Source organism: Physeter macrocephalus, chromosome 15 (assembly GCF_002837175.3).
Source record: "Physeter macrocephalus isolate SW-GA chromosome 15, ASM283717v5, whole genome shotgun sequence".
NCBI classification, from domain to species: Eukaryota; Metazoa; Chordata; class Mammalia; order Artiodactyla; family Physeteridae; genus Physeter; species Physeter macrocephalus.
The window spans coordinates 81,171,344-81,193,188 of NC_041228.1; the positions used below are offsets into that span (position 1 = coordinate 81,171,344).

The 21,845-nt window shown below is 41.3% G+C and overlaps 1 protein-coding gene across 8 annotated transcripts in view; it reads left to right on the top strand.

Annotated features, from left to right (window-relative positions):
- LOC102996303 (scaffold protein involved in DNA repair) overlaps positions 1-21,845 on the top strand; it is a 313,877-nt gene that overhangs the window by 125,634 nt on the left and 166,398 nt on the right. For all 8 annotated transcript variants that reach the window (XR_003683330.2, XR_003683329.2, XR_008619449.1 and 5 more), the window contains exon 7: positions 3,479-3,579. Coding sequence is in view for 5 of the 8 variants with exons in the window: in XM_028500283.2 (XP_028356084.1) it covers positions 3,479-3,579 (101 nt within the window). In the remaining 3 variants the exon portion in view is untranslated. The remainder of the gene's footprint in view (positions 1-3,478; positions 3,580-21,845) is intronic.

Sequence of the window (21,845 nt, forward strand, 5' to 3'; positions counted from 1 at the left end):
TTCGTAGTTCCTGTTGTTTTTGGTGGCTGTCCCCAGTGGCTAAGGTTGGTTCAGTGGGTTGAGTAGGTTTCCTGGTTGGGGGGACTAGTGCCTGTATTCTGGTGTATTAGGCTGGATCTTGTCTTTCTGCTGGGTAGGTCCACGTCTGGTGGTGTGTTTTGTGGGTGTCTGTAGCCTTATTATGATTTCAAGCAGCCTCTGTGCTAATGGATGGGGCTGTAGTCCTATCTTGCTAGTTGTTGGGCATAGGGTGTCCAGCACTGTAGCTTGCTGGTCGTTGAGTGAAGCTGGGTCTTGGTGTTGAGATGGAGATCTCTGGGAGATTTTCGCCGTTTGATATTACATGGGGCTGGGAGGTCTCTTGTGGACCAGTGTCCTGGAGTTGGTTCTCCCACCTCAGAGACATAGCCCTGACGCCTGGCTGGAGCACCAAGAGCCTTTAATCTACATGGCTCAGAATAAAAGGGAGAAAAAATAGAAAGGAAAGGAAAGGAAGAAGGAGGAAAGGAAGGAAGGAAGGAGGAGCAGAAGGAAGGGAGGAAGAAGAAAGGGAAAAAGAAAGGAAGGAAGGAAGAGCAGAAGGAAGAAAGAAAGGAAGGAAGAAAGAAAGAAGGTAAAATAAAGTTATTAAAATAAAAAATAATTATTAAGAAGAAAAATTTTTTAAAGAAAAAAAAAAAACGGGTCAGTCAGAACCCTAGGACAAATGGTGAAAGCAAAGCTATACAGAGAAAATCTCACACAGCAGCACAGACATACACCCTCAGAAAAAGAGAAAAAGGGGAAAATAATAATATAACTTGCTCCCAAAGTCCAAATAATAATCGCACACAGGCCTCTTGGTGGCGGCAGCAGCGGCCTTAGCGTCTCATGCCCGTCTCTGGGGTCCGCGCTCATAGCCGCGGCTCGCGCCCGTTTTGGAGCTCCTTTAAGCGGCGCTTAAAGCGGCTTGGCTCCTTTAATCCCCTCTCCTCGCGCCCCAGGAAGCAAAGAGGGAAGAAAAGGTCTCTTGCCTCTTTGGCAGCTACAGGCTTCTCCCGGACTCCCTCCCGGCCAGCCGTGGTGCACTAACCCCTTCAGGCTGTGTTCACGCCGCCAACCCCAGTCCTCTCCGGCTTCGACGGCAGCCTGAGCCTCAGCTCCCAGCCCCCGCCCTTCCCAGCGGGTGAGCAGACGAGCCTCTCGGGCTGGTGAGTGCCGGTCGGCACCGATCCTCTGTGCGGGAACCTCTCCGCTTTGCCTTCCGTTTGTCTCTGTTTATTCTTTTTTCTTTTGCCCTCCCCAGGTACGTGGGGAGTTTCTTGCCTTTTGGGAGGTCTGAGGTCTGCCAGTGTTCAGTGGGTGTTCTGTAGGAGCAGTTCCACGTGTAGATGTATTTCTGATGTATCTGTGGGGAGGAAGGTCATCTCCGCGTCTTAGTCTTCCGCCGTCTTCTCTCCTCTCCCGCAGTTCCTGCATTCATTTTTACTCTTGCTTTCTATCTTTCATCCTGTAATTCCTGCAGTTTACTTGTGAGATTCTAGGGCTTGCCATTAACTATATACTTCTTTCAGATTGTATTTTGTGTGTTTTTTTTTCTTCTCTCTAAAGAAATCTCGTAAGATTGAAAACCAACATTTGGCAAATAATTATCTAAATCATTGTGCAAAGAACACAGTATTTTGCTTTTTTTCTTGTGTTTATTATTGGGTTTGCCAAAAAGTTCGTTCAGGTTTAGGATTAGTTCTTTAAGTAGTAAGTATTTTTTTTTTTTGCAAACAAACTTTCATTATTCTTGTTCAGTCTTTCACAAAGATACTATACAGAGTCTTATATGGTATAAAACAGAGGAAAACATCTGTGTCTATTCAGTGTAACACAACACCAAAATAAAGCAATTAAGACTTTGGGGAATTAAGTAATAAGTATTCTTGAAGAGGCAGTAGGTACATCATGAGTCTAAGCTTGTGATCTCTGGGGCCAGACTGCCTGGCATGCATCCATCTGTGCCCTCAGCAGATGTCTCACCTTCTGCAGTGCTGCACACTCAGTGTCTCTGTTCATCATCTGTAAAATAAAGATGACAGTATTTCCTCCTTTTGTGGTGTTGTGCAGAGGGGGTGTATAAATGAATTACTTCATGTAAACAGAATGATAAGAAGGGCTTGCATATATATAAAGTAGAGATTCTTTGGCATATATGTGATTATGATAATTTTTTAAAATTGCTGTTATATATACTGCTTGCACACACACGTATACAGAAATAATTAGTGCCTGTAGAAAAACAGCTACCTATAGGAAAACAAAGTAGTTGGTAGTGACAATATATATAATATGTTTTAAAATAAGATCCTTCAATCATTGTGGAAAGAGCATAGGATGCAAGTAAAAATCTAACAGAATCAGTAATACCAGTGACTGACATTTCTTGAAGTTTTACTAAATGCCATACACTGTGCTCAGTTCTTTCTGTTTTCAAGAACTGTTTACTCATCTGGCTAGTTATACAATATTGGAGAATTTTCTTAACCTCCCTTTAAGCTCTGATTTTACAATGTATGAGGTGGGTATTGATATCTATTCTTTCTACCTCAAAGGGATATTAGAATAAAATGAGATAATGTAGTGAAATGATCGGTGAACATAATTTTATGAGATAATACATTGATAAATTATATAACACGTAGTCATAATGGTGATTAACAGCTGATCTTGATTTCTCTTAAGATCACGGATGTGTTAGGAGCTGCTGACTTCTGAGTATAGGTAGCTTACGAATTTTAAAAAATGTGTGTTTATATGAATTTATAATTTATCTACCTACCTATCTATCTATCTATCTGTCTAGTCATTGATAGGTCAGGGCTCTTGTGAAGTGCCTGTATGTCCATTGTTATGAATTGTCTTCCTGTCATCCATGGAGTTTTCTTCTTTGTATAATGTTGGTATCCTTGCTGTATGTTTATGATTAATACTCAATTATCTCTGTAGGCCAAGTAATGAGCCCATACCCAAATTCTCTTATTTGAGTGTTCTACCTATCAACAGCGTACAGGTTTTATTCTTGACTATCACTGAACCCATTTTACAATTATCTGTTTGCCCGTCTGCTGATCAGATTGTAAGGCCCACCGTGACATGGCTTGTTGCCTTCTTCGTATCCTTGGCACCTGGTGCTTGGCTAGGTAGAGTAGGAAACACGTAATCAGGACATATTTATGGAATAAGTAAACTAAGAAAGGATAGTCAGGAAGTCATACTGATCTCAGAGGAGCCAGTATTTCTAAGAATCAGAAAACTGATCTTCCGAGAAATCTTTAAAAAGGAGATTACTAACCTAGAAGGATTTGGCCTCTAGGAAGAGAATGTATTGTCAAACAAGTTAAAATTTGAATGCTTTATTTGTCCCTGATTGGAGGGTATAAAATATAAATGTACCAACTATTCTGAAGCTTTTCTTTTAACGAAGCTTACTACATTATAATTTGTTGAACAGAGGCGGGCTAGCAGAAAGACTAAATGGACTGCAGAATCGAGAGAGAGCTGCCATTTCTTTGTGGAGACATCAGTATCTTTCTTACCAAAGGACACTTTCAGGTAAGGCTTGCACTGGCATCTGTGAGTAAAGAAAAATGCCATTTAAAAGTATTTTTACATTAAAGTATATGAAGTTGATCATCACTATTTTTACACCTTTTTCTCTAGGTGTCCAAAGATCTGAGTGGGAGGGTTCTATATTATACCTTTTTCTTGCTCTGTCCCAGTAGCTTTCAGACTTTTGTGACTGTGACCCACAGTAAGCAGTACATCTTACGGCATCTCCCAATACACACATGACGTTCACACGTATCACTCACACACACACACACCCCTGAAACAAACATTTAATAAACAACACTAAGCTCAGTGATGTACCAAAATCCTAGTCTCACTAAATTGATGCAGGACCCTTCTAATGAGTTGCAACGTTACAGTGAATTAACCCAATTGTCAAGCACAGGGCTGAGAGAGTGTCTTCTGGAGGTTGGACTAGAAAAACACCAAGACAAACTAGTGTGCCTGGGTGCCTGGACCGAAGGGAAAAGATGACCTTTTGTTTGGCTCATTGGCACCAAATAGCTTATTTGGGATGTTCCTTATGTTTTCTCTTCTTTAATTTGGGAATAGAGGGTATTCATGGTATTTAATTACACCATGAATAAAAGACAAAAACAAAATAAAACAAAAAACCAGAGCCAAAAATTAATCCATTAATTTGAAAATGTGAATGTGACCATCTCTAATAGATTTTTCTGTTAGAAGTCTCTAGGAATTTGGGTTTTGTTTGTCTCTTAGATGAATTTATTTTTCAGATCTGTGAATCCTCCCCTTGATGTCTTGTAATAAGTTGTGTCTTTTTGTTTACTTTTGATATAACTCATTATAAACATATATTAGGAAGAACATTTCACTATTTGGTGTTTTGTTTCCTGTGTGGCCTGGCAGAAGAATTTTCTTCTTTCAACGTAAGAAAAGTTTATTCTCATTTCTATATGTGTATAGCAATTGAATAAATGAGAGAAAAACTTGCAAATATTGAGTAGAGGTAACTCCCTCTCTCCCCAATCCCAAGAACTAAAATTTAGTAAACAGCTGAAATTCAGTGATGGATTTGTTAAAATATCTCTGTAATTAAACTCTCTAATCCTCTTAATTTCCCTGTCAAAAATGAGTATAACTGTAGACCCTTGCCTCATGAACTGTGCTAATAATAAATCAAACTGCACGGGAAGGGTGTGCAGCTCTAGGATGGCCCTGGGACTTGATAGACTGTGGAAACACAGAAGCACTGTCATTCTGAGGTTGGTTTCACTGCTGCCAGATCTGGAAGTTCAGAAGCAACCGAGAGCAGCACCTCCTCCTCCCCCTTACGGTGTGGATGTACCTTTGGGTTTGCACAGTACCACAGTCAGAATCCCATCTTATTTTGTTCAGACTCAAGAGCGTTATTGAGTTTTGGTTAATTTTGAATGACCAGGGGACTGTGTCAGGCTTGGTTTTTCCTTCTTCTGATGGGTTTGAGAAATCTAGGAGTTAGTAGTAATTTATGAACCACATCTTGGTTTTTGTTCTGAATATTGAGTATAGTATATCTCACCGAGTCTACCTTTATATCCCTCAGATATCAGAAATTACAGTTTACAGAATTCATCTGTAATTGTAATAATTTAGCCTGAGGCCTTGCTTCCCAAGTTTCTTATGTTTGAGGAATGTTGTTTAGTTATTCCACAGTTGAGAGGGACACATGGAGCCTGCTTGCTAACTTGAAATATTTGAGTGGGCGTCTTCAACACATCTTTCTGCCTTTTTCAAAAAACTTTTCATTTGGAGATAATTGTAGATCCACATTAAACTAATGCCATTCTAAGACATAACACAGTGGCTTCTTGTGCCCCTCACCTCGTTCGACCAAGGATGACCTTTTTCCTATCTCTCGTACGCTGGCACAACCAGGAATTGATCCAGATACAATTCACCAACCTTATTCAGGTTTTACCAGCTTATATGCACTCGTGTGTGTGTGTTGTTTATGTAATTTTATCACCTGGGTAGATTCATGTGCCCATTACCACAGTCAAGATACAGGACACTCATCATCGGGGTGCCTCGTGCTCCCTTTTAGCCACCTCTTCCCACCTAATGCCTTGCAACCACCAATGTGTTCACCATTTCCACGCTCTTGTCATCTCAGAAATGTTCCATAAACGAAAGAATATGGTATGTAACCTTTGGGGAATTGACTTCTTTTCACTCAACACCATTCCCTTGAGATTGATCCAAGTTTATGTGTATATCAGCGGTTAGTTCCTCTTACTCTGTGATATGGATGTACCACACTTTGTGCACCTGTGGAGGGACATTTGGACCTTACAAATAAAGGTGCCGTGAGCAAGATTTTGAGTGAACATAGGTGTTTAATTTTCTGGTATAAATGATCAAGGGTGCAGTTGCTGGGTGTTATAGTAAGTGCTTGTCTAGTTTTGTAAGACGTTGCATATTAATATCAGATATTTCAGTGAGTGTCTGTAACACATGTTTCTGGCTTTAAGAAAAAAAATTTTTAACACCTTTAGTTTGTGGATTTCAACTCCTTTTCTTCCCTCATGGATAGCTTTTCTGGGCTGTTTTATAACTCTTATTTATACCATTTAATAATCAGTTTTGTTTACCTTGTTAGTACCTTTTAGTACATTTCAATATAAAAGACATACATCTCAAGGTTCTTAAAAAGTGAGTAAATTTTTATGTGTGCCTATTTTCTTGGTTTTTGTTGATTTTTGATACACTCAGGAGAGATTGAGCTTTGCTGTTGAAAGAACAGAGAGAAGCATGTGTACTGCACATGAAGGCCAGTATAGATGGGTGTGTTGGATGAAACACAGAAGAGAAGGCAGAGGGTAGACCACTCAGGGCTTGGAGGCCACTATTGGATTTTATTCCAATATGATGCCTTGCAAATATGCAATTTAAAATATGGCTGTGGAATAGAGAATTGTGATTATAGAAACAAGAGAAAAATATTTCCTAGATTTCTTTTCAGGAACCATTTTATTTCTCTTCTTCCTATTTGAGGGGAAACAGTTTTCCAACACTAGTTTGCCATTTACCTGGATGGCAATGGCCAGTTTCTATTAAGTGATATTCAGATTATTTCACATGTTTATCATCTCATTTAATCCTCACAGCCGACCTTCCAGTTAGGTTCTCTGATCCTATTTTAGAGACAGAGAGAATCTGGACAGGCAGGGTCCTGTGTTCTGGCTAGCAGGTGGCAGAGTCAAATTTATATCAAACAGTCTCCCTTGGTGGCCCGTGATCATGGCCCATCTTGTTCTGCGTAGATTGCTGGGAAGGCAGATCCAGGCACTGAGGACATGAGCCTGTGTTGTGCCCGACTTCTGTAGATGTGAGTGTAATGATTCCTTTGTCTGACCTCTGTTTAGTAACAGTGCAACAGATATTTTCACAATATGTTTGATATCTGTGTTTTTAAGACTGATAATAGTTACAGATATTCTTGGATGAAAAAAAACAGTGAACTTCTTATACTGTTCAGGAAGAGTATAAAGAGAAAAAAGAAAGAAGAAAGAAGAAGTGAAACAAAAAAAATGATGGGTTTGAGATAAATTATTTTTCGCAAGATTTTTGTTCCTAGAAGTTCCCTCTAAACTTCAGAAAGAAGAAGGGGGTGGATAAGAAAGGAGGGAAATCAATGAAGTGCAGTAGCATTTACTGTCATCCAAAGCAGAATTCTCTCTGGATTTCCTTGTTCTTCACCTCGCTGCCATCGAACATGTTGGCAGTGCTCACTGAGTGCGTGTGTGTGAGCGCTGGCCTGTGAGCACAGATGTGCTTTAGGTTTCTGTGCACGTGTATGTGTTTCAAAAGCAATAAATGTGTCACCTCGAATTTAGATTGGTGGTATCAGAGCAAAGCATGAACCTAGTTATTCACATTGGCATTAGCATTTAATAGCTTTTGGATTAAAAGGATTTTAATTTTATTTTTTTTTTTTACCATTTTGCCACTGAGTTGTGGTCAGCTGAAACTTTGTAAAGTGTAGGCCACAAAACACTGTAAATACCTCTGTCCGTGCCTTTTACCAGCATTGCTCACCAGCATCCTGATACAACCACATGGGAAATCTTGCGTCCACATACACTGTTAACCAGCCCTTGGGTGTCCCATATAGTTGGCAAACAGCCCCTGTGGGCTCACCTAGATGAAATACTGAGTTTCCTTAGAATATCAGTAAATTCACACAAGCCTGCCTATCTGCCAGAGAACAATTATTTCCTTATTTTTCCCACCGTGATTTTTTCAAAATTCCATTCACTACCCTATTGTTTTCCAGTGCCACATTTTATTACACATTCCAGTGCCAAAGCTTTTGTTGTTGTTTTGTGGGGTGTTTGCTTTTTATTTGTTGTTGTTTTCTCTTCCAGAGAACAATCTCTAAATTCAGGGGGAGGGGAGAATTTGCTGTTTATAATTTCTCCTTGGATTTCTGGATGCCAGACTTGAAAGTTTTTCAGAGATGAGGCAAGTAGGTGAGACACTGGAGTTTAGACTGATGTCGATAATATAAGTGCTGGCTCCCATTGAATGCACCTCCTGCCAGGCCCTGAGTGAGGAGTGCACACAGCTCTCACAGCAACCCCGCGGAGCTGCACTATGCCTTACAAATCCTGAAAGTATCCAAGCATTTTATTTTCTAGTCCCTAGAGTCAGAGATTATTTGTTAAGTGAAGAAGGCTGATTTGGAGGCAGGAGACAGGGCCTTACTCTTTAAATGTTAAGGTTTTCACTGCCTAGTCTTGATAAACAAAGGCTTTTTTTGGGGGGGTGGGGTGTTTAAGGTCACTTAAATTAGCTAATTAAAAAAACACTGATTCTGCTTTAAATTGTATTGTAGAAGGTAAGCAACCAAGCAGTTTCAGTGTCTTTTTCTGTGAAATTGTCATGTACATCACTTGTGCAGAGGGACATTTTTTATGTGCCCATATCTCTGTGCTAATTTTAGTTATATGAAATAAATGTTATTCTCCCTGACTGCTAATTTTCTGGTGCTTAGAATCTGGTGGTGGAGATGGGATGGTGGCCAGAGAGAGGCACAGGCAAGGAACGGGACAGTTCGTCCTTCGTTTATCCTTCCACAGGTGTTTATTGAGAGCCTGCTGTGTCCCAGACAATGTACACCGTGTCACTACACTCATGGAACTTTCGTTGTGTTGAGGGAGATAGATGATAAGCAAAGGAAAAATATAGGTACAGGTTGGCACAGTGCAGGATCTGTGAGGCATTGTGGAGGGGCGCTGTGCTGGAGTGGCCGCGGAGGAGAGCGTCACATTTACAGTGGATGCCTCCAGTCTCTGTCTAGTTTCCAGGCCAGAATATCAAAGAAATGTGGCTAAAGAGTTATGGAACAGTGGTTTTGTTACTTATTAATTTTTGCAAGAAAAATTATAATTTAACTGAGATTTTGAATAGCCCATGTTTTTCTTGTTTCTGTCTTTTTTCAGTTTTATCAAGATACAGTTTTTTTCAGTTTTATTGATTTTTTTCAGTTTTATTGAGATATAATCACTATAAGTACAAGGTGTAAAGCCTAATGATTTGATATACATGTATGTATCACCACAAGTTTAATTAATATCCATCATCTCATATACATACCAAAGAAAAGAGAAAGAAAAATACACTTTTTCCCTTGTGATGAGAACTCTCAGGATCTATTAACAACTTCCCTACATACCACACAGCAACATTCACTTAGTCACCATGCTGTACATCACATCCCTAGTACTTATTTATCTTAGAACTGGAAGTTTGTGCCTTTTGACCACCTTCCTCCCATTGCCCCTTCCCCCACCCCTGCCTCTAGTGACTGCAAATCTGATCTCTTTTTCTGTCAGTTTGGTTTGTTGGTTTTTTTGTTTTTGTATGTGTGTTTTTTTAGATTAAAGTGAGATCTCATATAAGTGAGATCATACTGTATTTGTCTTTCTCTGACTTAGCATAATGACCTCAGGGTCGATCCATATTGTTGGAAATGGCAGAACTTCCCTTCTCTTTTATGCCTGAATAATAACATTCTAGTGTGTGTGTGTGTGTGTGTGTGTGTGTGTGTGTGTGTGCGTGTGATGTGTATGTCTTTCTCTGACTTAGCATAATGACCTCAGGGTCGATCCATATTGTTGGAAATGGCAGAACTTCCCTTCTCTTTTATGCCTGAATAATAACATTCTAGTGTGTGTGTGTGTGTGTGTGTGTGTGTGTGTGTGTGTGTGTGTGTGTGTGCGCGATGTGTACACACTGGGATATTTTATATATATGTAGTATATAAATATATATGTATATCTCTCTCACACTTTCTTTATCCATTCATCCATTGATAGACACTTTGGTTATTTCCATATCTTGGCTATTGTCAACAATGCTGCAGTGAACATGAGGGTGCAGCTATCTCTTTGACATCGTGTTTTCATTTCTTTCTGATGTGTTCCCAGAACTGGAATTGCTGGATCATATGGTAGTTCTAGTTTTAATTTTTTGAGGGTCCTCCGTACTGTTTTCCACAGTGGCTGCACCAGTTTACATTCCCACCAACAGTGCACAAGGGTTCCTTTTTCTCCACATCCTAACCAGCATTTATCTATCTTCTTGATGATAGCCATTTTGACAGGTGTGGAGTGATAGCCCATTGTGGTTTTGGTTTGCATTTCTGTAATGATTAATGATGTCGAGTATCTTTTCATGTACTTGTTGACCTGAATAGCCCATATTTTAAATATTTTTCCACTTGCACAAAATCATTATAATTGAAAGGTTTTTTTTTAAAGGTTATTATTGAAATTCAATAGGGAGCAATTTATTTGGTATACATTTTATTCAAGCAGAGAAATATAAAAGTACAGTTTAAAGCTTTGGAAAATCTAGGATGCAACAGATTTTTTATTTGAAGAACCTTTACCATGTGAATATTTGGTTTTCTTAGATTATTATTTGGTGTTGAAATATATCACAAAGAAGATAACACAGAAAACATAGATATATACCTTAACAAGTACTTGTAAAGCAAGTATCCCTATAACCATCACTACTCAATAGAAATAGAGGTTTTCTGTTAATTTCAGGTTTTTTAGTTACTCACTAGAGAAATACAGTGTATTGGTGCCTCATCTCTTTGTTTTTTCATGACAGGTGCCCTTAATATTTTAACTTGTATGTATTTTTTTGTTTTACTTTGTCTCATTTCTTTCATTCAAACTTTTATTAAGCAGCAAATGTGGGTCCACCACTGACAGATCTGACTGTCATAATCTTATAATTAATTTTTTCTTGCTTCATTATTTAAAATTAATATTAAAGATTTATTCTTTAGAAGGAAACAAAACAGTATTTTACACTTGAAGATGTTTTAATAATGTCTATAAAATTTTACTTATTGAAGCACATTTTGGAAAATCAGACAAAAGAAACAAAGCCAAAGGGAACAAGGATTACTCCGTCAAGCTCTAAAGGAGAATAACTGCAGTGAGTACTCCTGAAGAATGTTGTATTTATACAGTTTCAAGAAAAATTAAGAGATATCATATACTATTCCTTATTCTGGTGATTATAATACAATCTTCAGGATAGTGCTCATGGGTACTTCTAATGCTTTTAGATTTTCTTCACATTGTATAATAGTTTGGAAGTCTTAGTAAATACTATAAAATAAATTGTACAAAAATGTTAACAAAGGTTATCACTGGAAAAGGTGTTGGGACAGGGTTTTAAAAAAATGTTCCTCTTATAAAAGAAGAAATTTGTTAAAATCAAATGTATTATTTTCGCAGTTAGAGAAGGGAGGAAAATGTGAAATGGTAGAGAGTTCCACCCTGACTTTTCCTCAAGAAGTAGTAAAATTTATACTTTTGTGTCAGGATGTGAAAAGTTCAACAACGAGGCTGATTTTTCCAGTGAGACAGTTTTCACAAGGCAGAGTGTTAGTTGGCCTTTGCCCTCGAGCATGGTTAGCTGTGAGCGCTCAGAGGCTTGGTTTCCGTCTCCAAGGCCACAGCGGGTTCCCTGGGCACTGCTCCTGGAGCCCTTCTCTCCCTGCATGAACCTTACGTGGGCATTGCTGTGCCCCTGACACACAGGAAGCTTCTAACCTCCAGAGTAGTGGCACCCGTGGAGTGGGGCTCACTCGGACTTGTTGGGAATTCGAAGCCAGAAATCTGGCCCCTGCCTCTTTCTCACTGCTTTTCAGGGACTCCTCTGAGGCCACGGAGCCCCCTGGAATGGGGTCATGTTCCAGACTCCCCACTTGAGTGGTCAAGAGAGGAAGCAGGGACAGCAGGGCCAGCATTTTCTGTCCAGTGACAGTAGTGGAGCAAGAAGAGCCAAGAATTTTGTGGAGATATGTGTGTTTCCTTACTAATTACCTAATTTCTTAATTTCTTTGATGCAGTATTTTCTCATAATTAAAGAGTGTCTTGGGTTAGGAAATGTTAGGCTGATTGTTTCTACCAAAGCAAGTTAGTTGGTAAACTAAGATCCCTCAGTTACTTGAAAAATAATTGTTAAAAAGACATATGATTTAGTCTAAGTCTTCTAATGTTGAGTGTTTAAAGCTAGGACATGAAGCATGTAGTTAGCTGTTCATTTAATTTGGCTGATTTTTGTCAATATTTTATGCCTTTTAAATCTTTAGTTTCTGTGGGGACATGGGATTTTTTTTTTAACATCTTTATTGGAGTATAATTGCTTTACAATGGTGTGTTAGTTTCTGCTGTATAACAAAGTGAATCAGTTATACATATATCCCCATATCTCTTCCCTCTTGCGTCTCCCTCCCACCCTCCCTATCCCACCCTTCTAACTGGTCACAGAGCACCGAGCTGATCTCCCTGTGCTATGCGTCTGATTCCCACTAGCTATCTGTTTTACGTTTGGTAGTGTATGTAAGGGACATGGGATTTTTGACATAATATGACAAGTTTAAAAACAATGCATGTTTGTTTACATTTATGAAATGAGAATGACATGAAGCGGGTTGTAGTTTTTTAGTTCAGAGTCTTAGAAAACTCATTTAAAATGTTTTCTTTTTCTTTTTTTTTTTTTTTTTTTTTGTATGCGGGCCTCCCTCTGTTGTGGCCTCTCCCGTTGCGGAGCACAGGCTCCGGACGCGCAGGCTCAGCGGCCATGGCTCACGGGCCCAGCGGCTCCGCGGCACGTGGGATCCTCCCAGACCGGGGCGCGAACCCGGTTCCCCTGCATCGGCAGGCGGACGCGCAACCACTGCGCCACCAGGGAAGCCCTAAAATGTTTTCTTAAACTCCTTGATCTACCTTACTTAACCACCCTTTGCTTCAAGTGAAGGGACACTGCTTGTGACCTAGTCAGTGTGGGTCAGCCCCAGGTTGCTGGAGAGGTTTCGCGCAGTTCCTTTTCTTAACTTCGCCCTTCCTCTGGGTCAAGGGAGCCGCCTCTGGATTATCTGCAGCTCCCCTCTGACCAGTAAAACCAGAAAGCCAATTAGGGTCTAAGCTTTATTTTCCCTCCTTTTTTTATATCCAGACCCACATTTTGGTACAGCGGTGGTATTTAATATTGTTCTTTGTAGTCATGGGCAGGAGGAATTCACATTAATACTCGTAAGTTATTTAAGTCAGGAAACAAACTGTGATACTAGTTTGTCCACTGTTAGAGATGTGATTTCATGTCCCAAATGACTATAATTTCCAGTGATCATTTTAAGTATAAGTTAACAGAAGAATAAAGAATTCATATGTGACTTTCATATATCAAGTTATTTCATAATTATGTTAAAAATAATGATGGGACCTGAGGAACAGAGGAAGGGATACTAATACCAAACTCAGCTCTCCACCTTACGCATCTGTCACCCCTTGGCTGCTTCTGCCACTCCCATTTTTAACTCTTATGAGTTTTTCTACCTAAAAATGTATAAAATGAGGTTTGGTGATACAGCAGAATTAAATGATGCTTTCAGGTTCCCTCTACATTTATTTAATCTGTGCTTTCTCCATTTCTTTTTACATGAAAAGAAAACTAGTAATTCTACAGATTGTTTTCTGATAGATCTGAGCTTTAAAAGAATCTTCATTTCTGTTTTTCTGTTGTAAATGATCCAAAAATAAGACTGCACAGTTAGCCCATTCTAAATGAATTATATAGTGGGTAAAACACGGTTCCCGTTGAATTCTGCATGTGGTTCAGTGAATAAAAATTCATTCATAGAGTTAAATTGGAACCTCATTAATGACGAAAATTATCTATATGTTCAAAATTCTGGTTTTGACCTTTAGAAAAGTGTTGATATTGGCAAGGCAGGCTTTTCTTTGGCTCGCTCAACCAGTTGTCATTTTTATCCTCCAGCCTAGTTCAGTATCGCACTGGCCTTTGTCCATGCTGTGAAATCTTGTGTGTGTCATCTTCACCTTTTCACCAGTCTAGTTTTACTTTCAAAGGGGTTATAATTTCCACTTGGGACGCTGGTGCCTGAAGGAGCCTGCTTGAAAGTGCAAGCCCAGACTTGACTTCCGTTGTCTGCGAGGGAAGATGGTGGGGGAGAGGGTGGGCAGACCAGGCGGCCGCTCCAGCGGCCCAGGAGGCGCGAGTCTTGCTGCAGGAAGGTGGTCTAAGAGTGGGTGGCTGCTTATCATACAGTGCTGCTTATCTTTCTGAAGAGACTCTGTGGTAAAGTTTTTTGTTACAAGATAGAACACTTTTCAGCCTGCAAACAGAATAAGTAAGTCCTTGGATTATTAAAATGACTTATAAAGTTGGAAGCAAATTGGAAACTGCATTTGTATTGTGATCGTGATTTACAAGAGTGGTCACTTTCAACACACCCCTTCCATCCAGTGTGACGCTGCCCCATCTCCACCAGTGTGCAGAGGTGCTCGTTCCCTATTGCTGTCTTCAGGCAGCCCTCACACAGCTGGCTGCCCTTTCCTCAAGGACAGTCTCCCTCATGCTTTGCCTCCTCCCATGTTCATTTTCCTTCTTGGTTCTCTGTTGACTCCTACTTTGTGCTTAGCATCAACAGGTGTTCCTCAGACGTCTGTCTTGGCCCTCTTCTCGTCCTGTGTCCCCTTCCTGGGTAATCTGGGGTCTCCATGCCACCTCCCCCACGACTGCTAGGCGGTCTGGTAAGTCTGTCCTGTGGCCTTTCCTGGCCCAGCCTCAGCACCGCCTGCACCTAAGCGTCCTGCAGACCCAGCAGACTCAGCGTGCCCCAGCACCTGCCTGCCCTGGCCATGAACTGCACAGTCTTAAATTGGGCTTTCTTGTACATTTTTTCAGTCCGTCCAGTCCCTAGATGCTAGTGATTCTACCTTAGAACTGTCTCTCAAGTCAGTCTCTCCATTGATCCCATCAACCACTAGTTCAGGCCCCTGTTCCCTTGGGCCTGGATTACTGTGTCAGTCTCCATCTGGTCTCCCTGCCACTGCCCTTTCCTCATTTTCAGACTATCGGAGTCATCATCCTAAGAGGCAAATCTGATATCACTTGTCTGCTTTAAAAAATTTGCATTGACTGCCTCTTGTGTCAGCGTAAATATCCATCACCGTTCAAGTCTCTGGTGAGCACCTCGGTCAGGGTCCCAGCCTACCTGACGGGTTGGTTGTCTCTCACAACCCGACCCCTTGCTGTGCCACCTTGCACCCGTCACAGCGCTACGTACCTCCTTCCTGTATCACCTGTGTCTTTCATGACATATACTTGACCACTAGGCCTAGTATGCTTTTCTTTGTTTGTAGTTATACTTCCGGTACCCTATTGTATTGTAATTATATAAAGTATAGGTAAATCCTAACCCTGCGAAGTGCTACAAGGAAGTGTAGGGCTGACCTAGCAACCTGAGCCATGCCTGGTGACTCAGGATGTGTTTATGAAGTAAATAAATGGTGTCAGTGATAAATTTTAAAATTCCACGTGACACCAGAGTGCAGAAATGGTCCCAGCTCTGCTGGAAGTGAAGGCCCATGCAGGTCACTTGATCTGTGCCTGTTTCTTTACTGAGAAAGTTTGACTTTGTCAACCCTTAGGTGATTTCTACTTTGGGATTCTGTGTTGCTCTTTTACCTGGCCCTGTCCGGTGTTCCCGGGTAAAGTCATTCTCAGAGTGCTTCCCTCTCGGGGTCCTGGAGTGTTTCACTTGTGATTGCACTCTCTGGTCTCTCCCTGCACGCCCTTTGAGAGATGATAACTTTTATGATATCATCTCATTTTAATCCTCAAGTTAATCTCTCTTCTTTTCCCTCTCCTCCCTGTTAGTGTTTGTTGCAGTGTCCTTGGAAGGAGATAGCACCCAAGACCAAAATGCCTGCTTTTCTTCAGTAGTTGTGAATTCACTTTACTCCTACTGGGACGTGCACTGTTCTGCCTAATTGTAGGTTTTGCCTATTTTGACCTAATTTAAATGGACTTAACTGATGAATTAGAAGTTCTTCACTAGAATACCCTTTATTAATAGTTCTTAGAGAGTGAGAGGGGGTTGAGGGTTGATAGTGGAGGAAGTATCAAGAATAACCCGGCAGGACTCCCCTGGTGGTGCAGTGGTTAAGAATCTGCCTGCCAGCGCAGGGGTCACGGGTTCAAGCCCTGGTCTAGGAAGATCCCACATGCCACGAAGCAACTAAGCCCGTGTGCCACAACTATTGAGCCCACGTGCCACAGCTGCTGAAGCCTGCACGCCTAGAGCCCGTGCTCCACAACAAGAGAAGCCACCACAATGAGAAGCTCGCGCACCGCAACGAAGAGTAGCCCCTGTTCACCGCAACTAGAGAAAGCCCGCGTGCAGCAACTAAGACCCAACACAGCCAAAATATAAATAAATAGATAGATAGGTAGATAGATAAATAAATAAATAAATAAAAAAGAATAACATGGCAGTAGGGACACCCTGGATTCTGTCAGCACATCAGTAAGTGTATCGTCAGTTCTTTTTGCTACAAGATTTACAGTGTGTTGGCCTGGCAGTGGGTGTGCTCTTCTCTACAGATGCACATGCAATTCTGCCCTTCTTCAGGATTGCTTAGAGGAGGGTGGGTATGAGTTCTAAATTCTAGAGGACTCTACTAACAATCCACAATTAGTAATTTGTAATTGGGTTCCTAAATTTTCTCATCACATTTATTTACTTTTCAGCTGATGTTAAATTTATAAAAATAGAGATATTTAACAGCCATATGACCTTTTTAAGGTACTTTTGGGTTTTTTTTTTGGCTGCGTTGGGTCCTCGTCGCTGTGTGTGGGCTTTCTCTAGTTGCGGCGAGTGGGGGCTACTCTTCATTGTGGTGCACAGGCTTCTCATTGAAGTGGCTTCTTTTGTTGCAGAGCACGGGCTCTAGGCGCAGAGGCGTCAGTAGTTGCAGCACGTGGGCTCAGTAGTTGCAGTATGCAGGTTCTAGGGAACGTGGGCTTCAGTAGCTGTGGTTCGCAAGCTCTAGAGCACAGGTTCAGTAGTTGTGGCACAGGGGCCTAGTTGCACCGTGGCATGTGGGATCTTCCCGGACCAGGGATCGAACTCGTGTCCCCTGCATTGGCAGGCAGATTCTTAACCACTGCGCCACCAGGGAAGTCCCATATGACCTTTTAAAAGTTGTTTTCAGTGTGATTTTTGGACACCATTTTAATCCTGTTTTCTGAGCCAAAAATATTACCTGCAGTACTATGAAATAAGGGTTTTTAAATATGGAAGTTTTTAAATAAAGAAGACCTTTCTTTGTCTGTACTCAGAGTGGAAGGGGTCAGTTTGCACACTAGGTGGTTCCATACACACCACACTTTGGAAAAAAAATTTTTTTTCTTTCTTTGTATAGCACAGGGAACTTTATTTATTTATTTGTTTATTTGCATCTTTATTGGGGTATAATTGCTTTACAATGGTGTGTTAGTTTCTGCTGTATGGCAAAGTGAATCAGCTCTACATATACATGTATCCCCATATCCCCTCCCTCTTGCACCTCCCTCCCACCCCCCCATCCCACCCCTCTAGGTGGTCACAAAGCACCGAGCTGATCTCCCTGTGCTATGCGGCTGCTTCCCACTAGCTATCTATTTTACATGTGCACCTTGGGAAATTTAACGTGTTATAAGCCCCTGTCTCAACTTGGGCACCCATAACAAAGTACCACAGACTGGGTGGCTTAAACAGCAGACATTATTGCTTACAGGTCTAGAGGCTGGAATTCCGAGATCAGGGTGCCCTCATGATCTAGTTCTGGTGAGGGGTCTCTTTCTGGCTTGTAGGCAGTTGCCACCTGGCTGTGCGCTCATGCAGAGAGAGAGAGAGAGAGGAAGAGAGAGAAATCCAGCTCTTTGGTTTCTCTTCTCATAGGGACACTAATTCTATCGAATCAGTGCCCCTGTCCTTACGACCTCATTTAACTTTAGTTTCTTCCTTAGAGGCCCCATCTCTAACTATAGGTACACTGGGGGGTTGGGGGGGGGGCTTCAGCATACGAATTTTGAGGGCCGAAAACATTCAGTCTATAACATTCTGCCCTTGGCCTTCCATAATTCATGTCCTCTCACATTCAAAATACATTCATTCTACCCCCAACGGCCCCCAAAGTCTTACTCATTCTAGCATCAACTGTACAGTCCAAAGTTTCATCTAAATAGCATCTAAATCGGATATGGCTGAGACTCTAGGTCTGATTCATCCTGAGGCAAAATTCCTCAACATCTGTGAGCCTGTGAAACCCGACAAGTTACGTGCTTCCAAATACAATGCTGGGTCAGGTACAGGGTAGACAATCCCGTTCCAAAAAGAAGAAATAGGAAGGAAGAAAGGGGTGATATGTCCCAAGCAAGTCCAGAAACTACCAAGGGAAGTTCTAGTAGATTTTAAGGCTCAAAGACAATGCTCTTTGGTTCCGTGCTCTGGCCTCTAGGTCCACTGGAGGGCAGTGTCACCCCAGGTCCCTTGGGCCTCACCCAAGGCTCTCTGCAGAGGCGCCACCCCGGGGCAGGGAGGGGTGGCCTCGCCCACCCAAGCCCTAGAGGCAACCCTACCCTTGGAAACCCAGGAGAACATGTCAGCCCTGCCCCAGGGCTGTGGCGAGAGTGCCATCCCTTACGATCTCTGGATTGCCTTTAGGGTCATCCTTCCCTTTTTTGAGGGGTGATGCACATTAGCAGAATGGTTCTTTTGCCCTGTAGGAAGTCTAACAGTCTTTCTTCATTTCCTCTGGTCTCTGTCTCCTTCAGTTCAAACTGGCAGTGTTTCTGCTCCTGTAATCACATAATCTCTTTATTGAGTGATAGTTTAGCTACACCTTTGGCATCCTCTTCCAAACATGCTTTTTCATTTTTTTGCAATATGGACAGGCTGAGAATTTTACAAATCTTCCTTTTTGCAGAACAATTCCTTCTTCAGTCCATCTGTTTTCTCTTGCATTTTATTGTAAGAAGTCAGGAGGACTCAGGCCGTACCTTTAACGTTTGCTTAGAAATCTCTTATATCTATCTAAGCTCACGACTCACATGTTTAATCATCCATACAACACTAAAAATATTCAGCCAAGCTCTTTGCCATTTTATAATAAAAACTGCTGTCTTAGTTTGGGCTGCTGTAATAAAAATACCATAGACTGGGTGACTTAAACAACAGACATTTATTTCTAATAGTTCTGGAGGCTGGGAAGTCCAAATCCAAGGTACCAGTTGATTTGGTTCCTGGTGAGAGCCTCTTCCTAATTTGTAGACAGCTGCCTTCTGCTGTGTCCTCACATGCTAACAGAGAGATCCTCTCTCTTGTGTCTCTTCTTATAAGGGCACTAACCCCATTCATGAGGGCACCACCTTCTTGGCCGAATTATCTCCAAACGGCCCCACCTCCAAACAGTCAAATTAGGGGTTTGGGTCTCAATATATAGATTTGGGGGGGATATAAACATTCAGTCCATAGCAATCACCTTTCCTCCAGTATCCAATAACTTGTTCCTCATTTCCGTTTGATACCTCACCAGAATCACCTTTAACATCCATATTTCTAGCAAGCACCCCCAAACTCCTCCAGCCTCTGCCCATTACCCAGTTACAAAGCTGCTTCCACATTTTCAGGTATTTATTATAGCAGCATCCCACTTCATGGTACCAAAATCTGTCTTATTTGGCTTGGGCTGCCATAACAAATTACCATAGATGCAGGGCTTAAACCACAGACATTATTTTCTCACAGTTCTAGAGGCTGGAAGTTCAAGATTGAGGTGCCACCATGGTCAGTTTCTAGTGAGAGCCCTCTTCCTGGCTTCTTCTGTGCTCAGCAGAGAGATGTAGGGATCTCTTGGTGTCTCTTCTTCTAAGGATACTTGCTAATCCTGTCAGGTCAGGGCCCCACCCTGGTGACCTCATTCAGCCTTAATTACTTTCTTGGAGGCTCCATCTCCAAATACAGCCACACTGTGGGGTTAGGGGTTCAACATATGGATTTAGGGGGGGCACAAACATTTGGTCCAGAGTACTCCCTCTTCTCTGGTTTTGTATGAACTTTGCTTAGGGATCTGTTGCCTTCCTGGAGCCTTTGTATGCTTTTTCCTTACTTGGATTTCTTAAAAAATGGGACCTTCTATTGCCCATTCACCCTCTACGGAACAGTACAGGCTACCCCTGCAGAGCAAGTCATGGTGCCATGCCTGGTGATAGCACTGTGACGCTGCGGTCCCAGGTGGCTGGTGTGCTCTGCTAAATTCTCTCTGTTCTCATTGCCGGGGACTGTGATGAACATTGCAGTCTCCTGGTTAGTATCATCTGGTCTTCTTTTTTTTTAAGAGTTGGGTTTCGGATTTCTGTTTCATGCTTAGAATTATTGTGGCTTTTGGCAGAGAATATTTTAAACTGGGTGAAAAGGCCAAAAAAAAAAAAAATGTAGAATCAAGAAGTGAAAGCACAATTGTTTACAGTTCAGTAAGCAGTTGTGGTTAAGAAATGTGTCTGTTCATCATTGCCAGATGACTTAAAATTTTATGGGGGAGCATAAATTTTAAACAAAGAGTGCTTTTACAGGGTAAAGATGTAAATTTCTTCAGAATTTAGTTTTTAGGTATTATAATCTAGACCTCCTGCTCAGAGCTTTATGAATTTTATTGTGAAATTATCTGTGAAATGAGTCTCCTGGCAGCTTACAACATTTACTCAGAAACTAAAATTTAGATGTACCAAGCATTAATAATAATATAATAATGCAGTTAATCAGAGAGTCACTAATTGAATACTCACAGGCACATAATATTGCTGGGTGTTTGGGATCATTGGTAAAATTAAGCATAGTTGTAACCTTTCAAAAGAAAAGATAGTATAATTGTGTACAAATAAGTACAATTCAACTTTCAGTGCATAGTAATGAAGAAAAACCAGTGGTACAATACAGTGAATAGAAAAAAACATCATTTGGATTTGATTTTGGACTATTGTTTATTTTTCTTTTTGGAGCATCACTTGAATTACAGTTTAATTTGCATCCTTTGGGTAAATATCAAAACCAATTGAGGTGAGGGAGGTAGGTCAAAACCCTCTTGGTTGGCAGTGAAATCAAGAACAGAAAAATAGTCCCCAAAATTCTTTACATCAGTTTGTATTATTTGAGTTCATTCAGCTCATATATATTTTATTGGTATTTATCCAAGTACAGCACAGAGTTCATGATTTAGTAGACTAAATTATTCATTTTATGTGTTAAAATCTTGATACAGTGGTACAGTGATGACATAAAGGAGAGTGATAAACCCTGCTGAATGGAAAAGGAGAATTGTGGTTAGAGAATTCACCTGGGAGATGGTGATGAAATGCTTTCTTTAAGTATGGGTATAGAAACAATTTAAAGATGCTTGAGTAGAGTTGTGGAATTTGAGGGTAGAGCAGTGAGAAGTAACTGGTAACAAAGGCGTTTCTAAACAGTGGACAGTTGTCTGGATTACTCAGTGGTTGGCACCTGAAGGATTCAAGAACAGAGGTGGCTGTCGTTAAATTTACATGTACAGAGGGCCACTCTGGAGGGCCTTGCGTTAGGGCAGAGTAGTCAGGTACCAGGCTGCGGAGGTCACTGAGGGCCAGGCTGTTGTAATAACTAAGAGGTATCTCAGCCTTAATAAATCCAACACTGATATCATGACACCACTGTTATTCCCTGTCGCTCGCCCCTAACACACACACACACACACACGCACACACGCACACACACACTCCCCCCCCACACACACACCTGCTCCTCTGTCTGCACAGGAAGCAGGTGAACTTTAAACTCCCCTGATCTCCATCCCTGACCCTTGCTATGCTGTCTTGCCCTCCTACCCCAATCT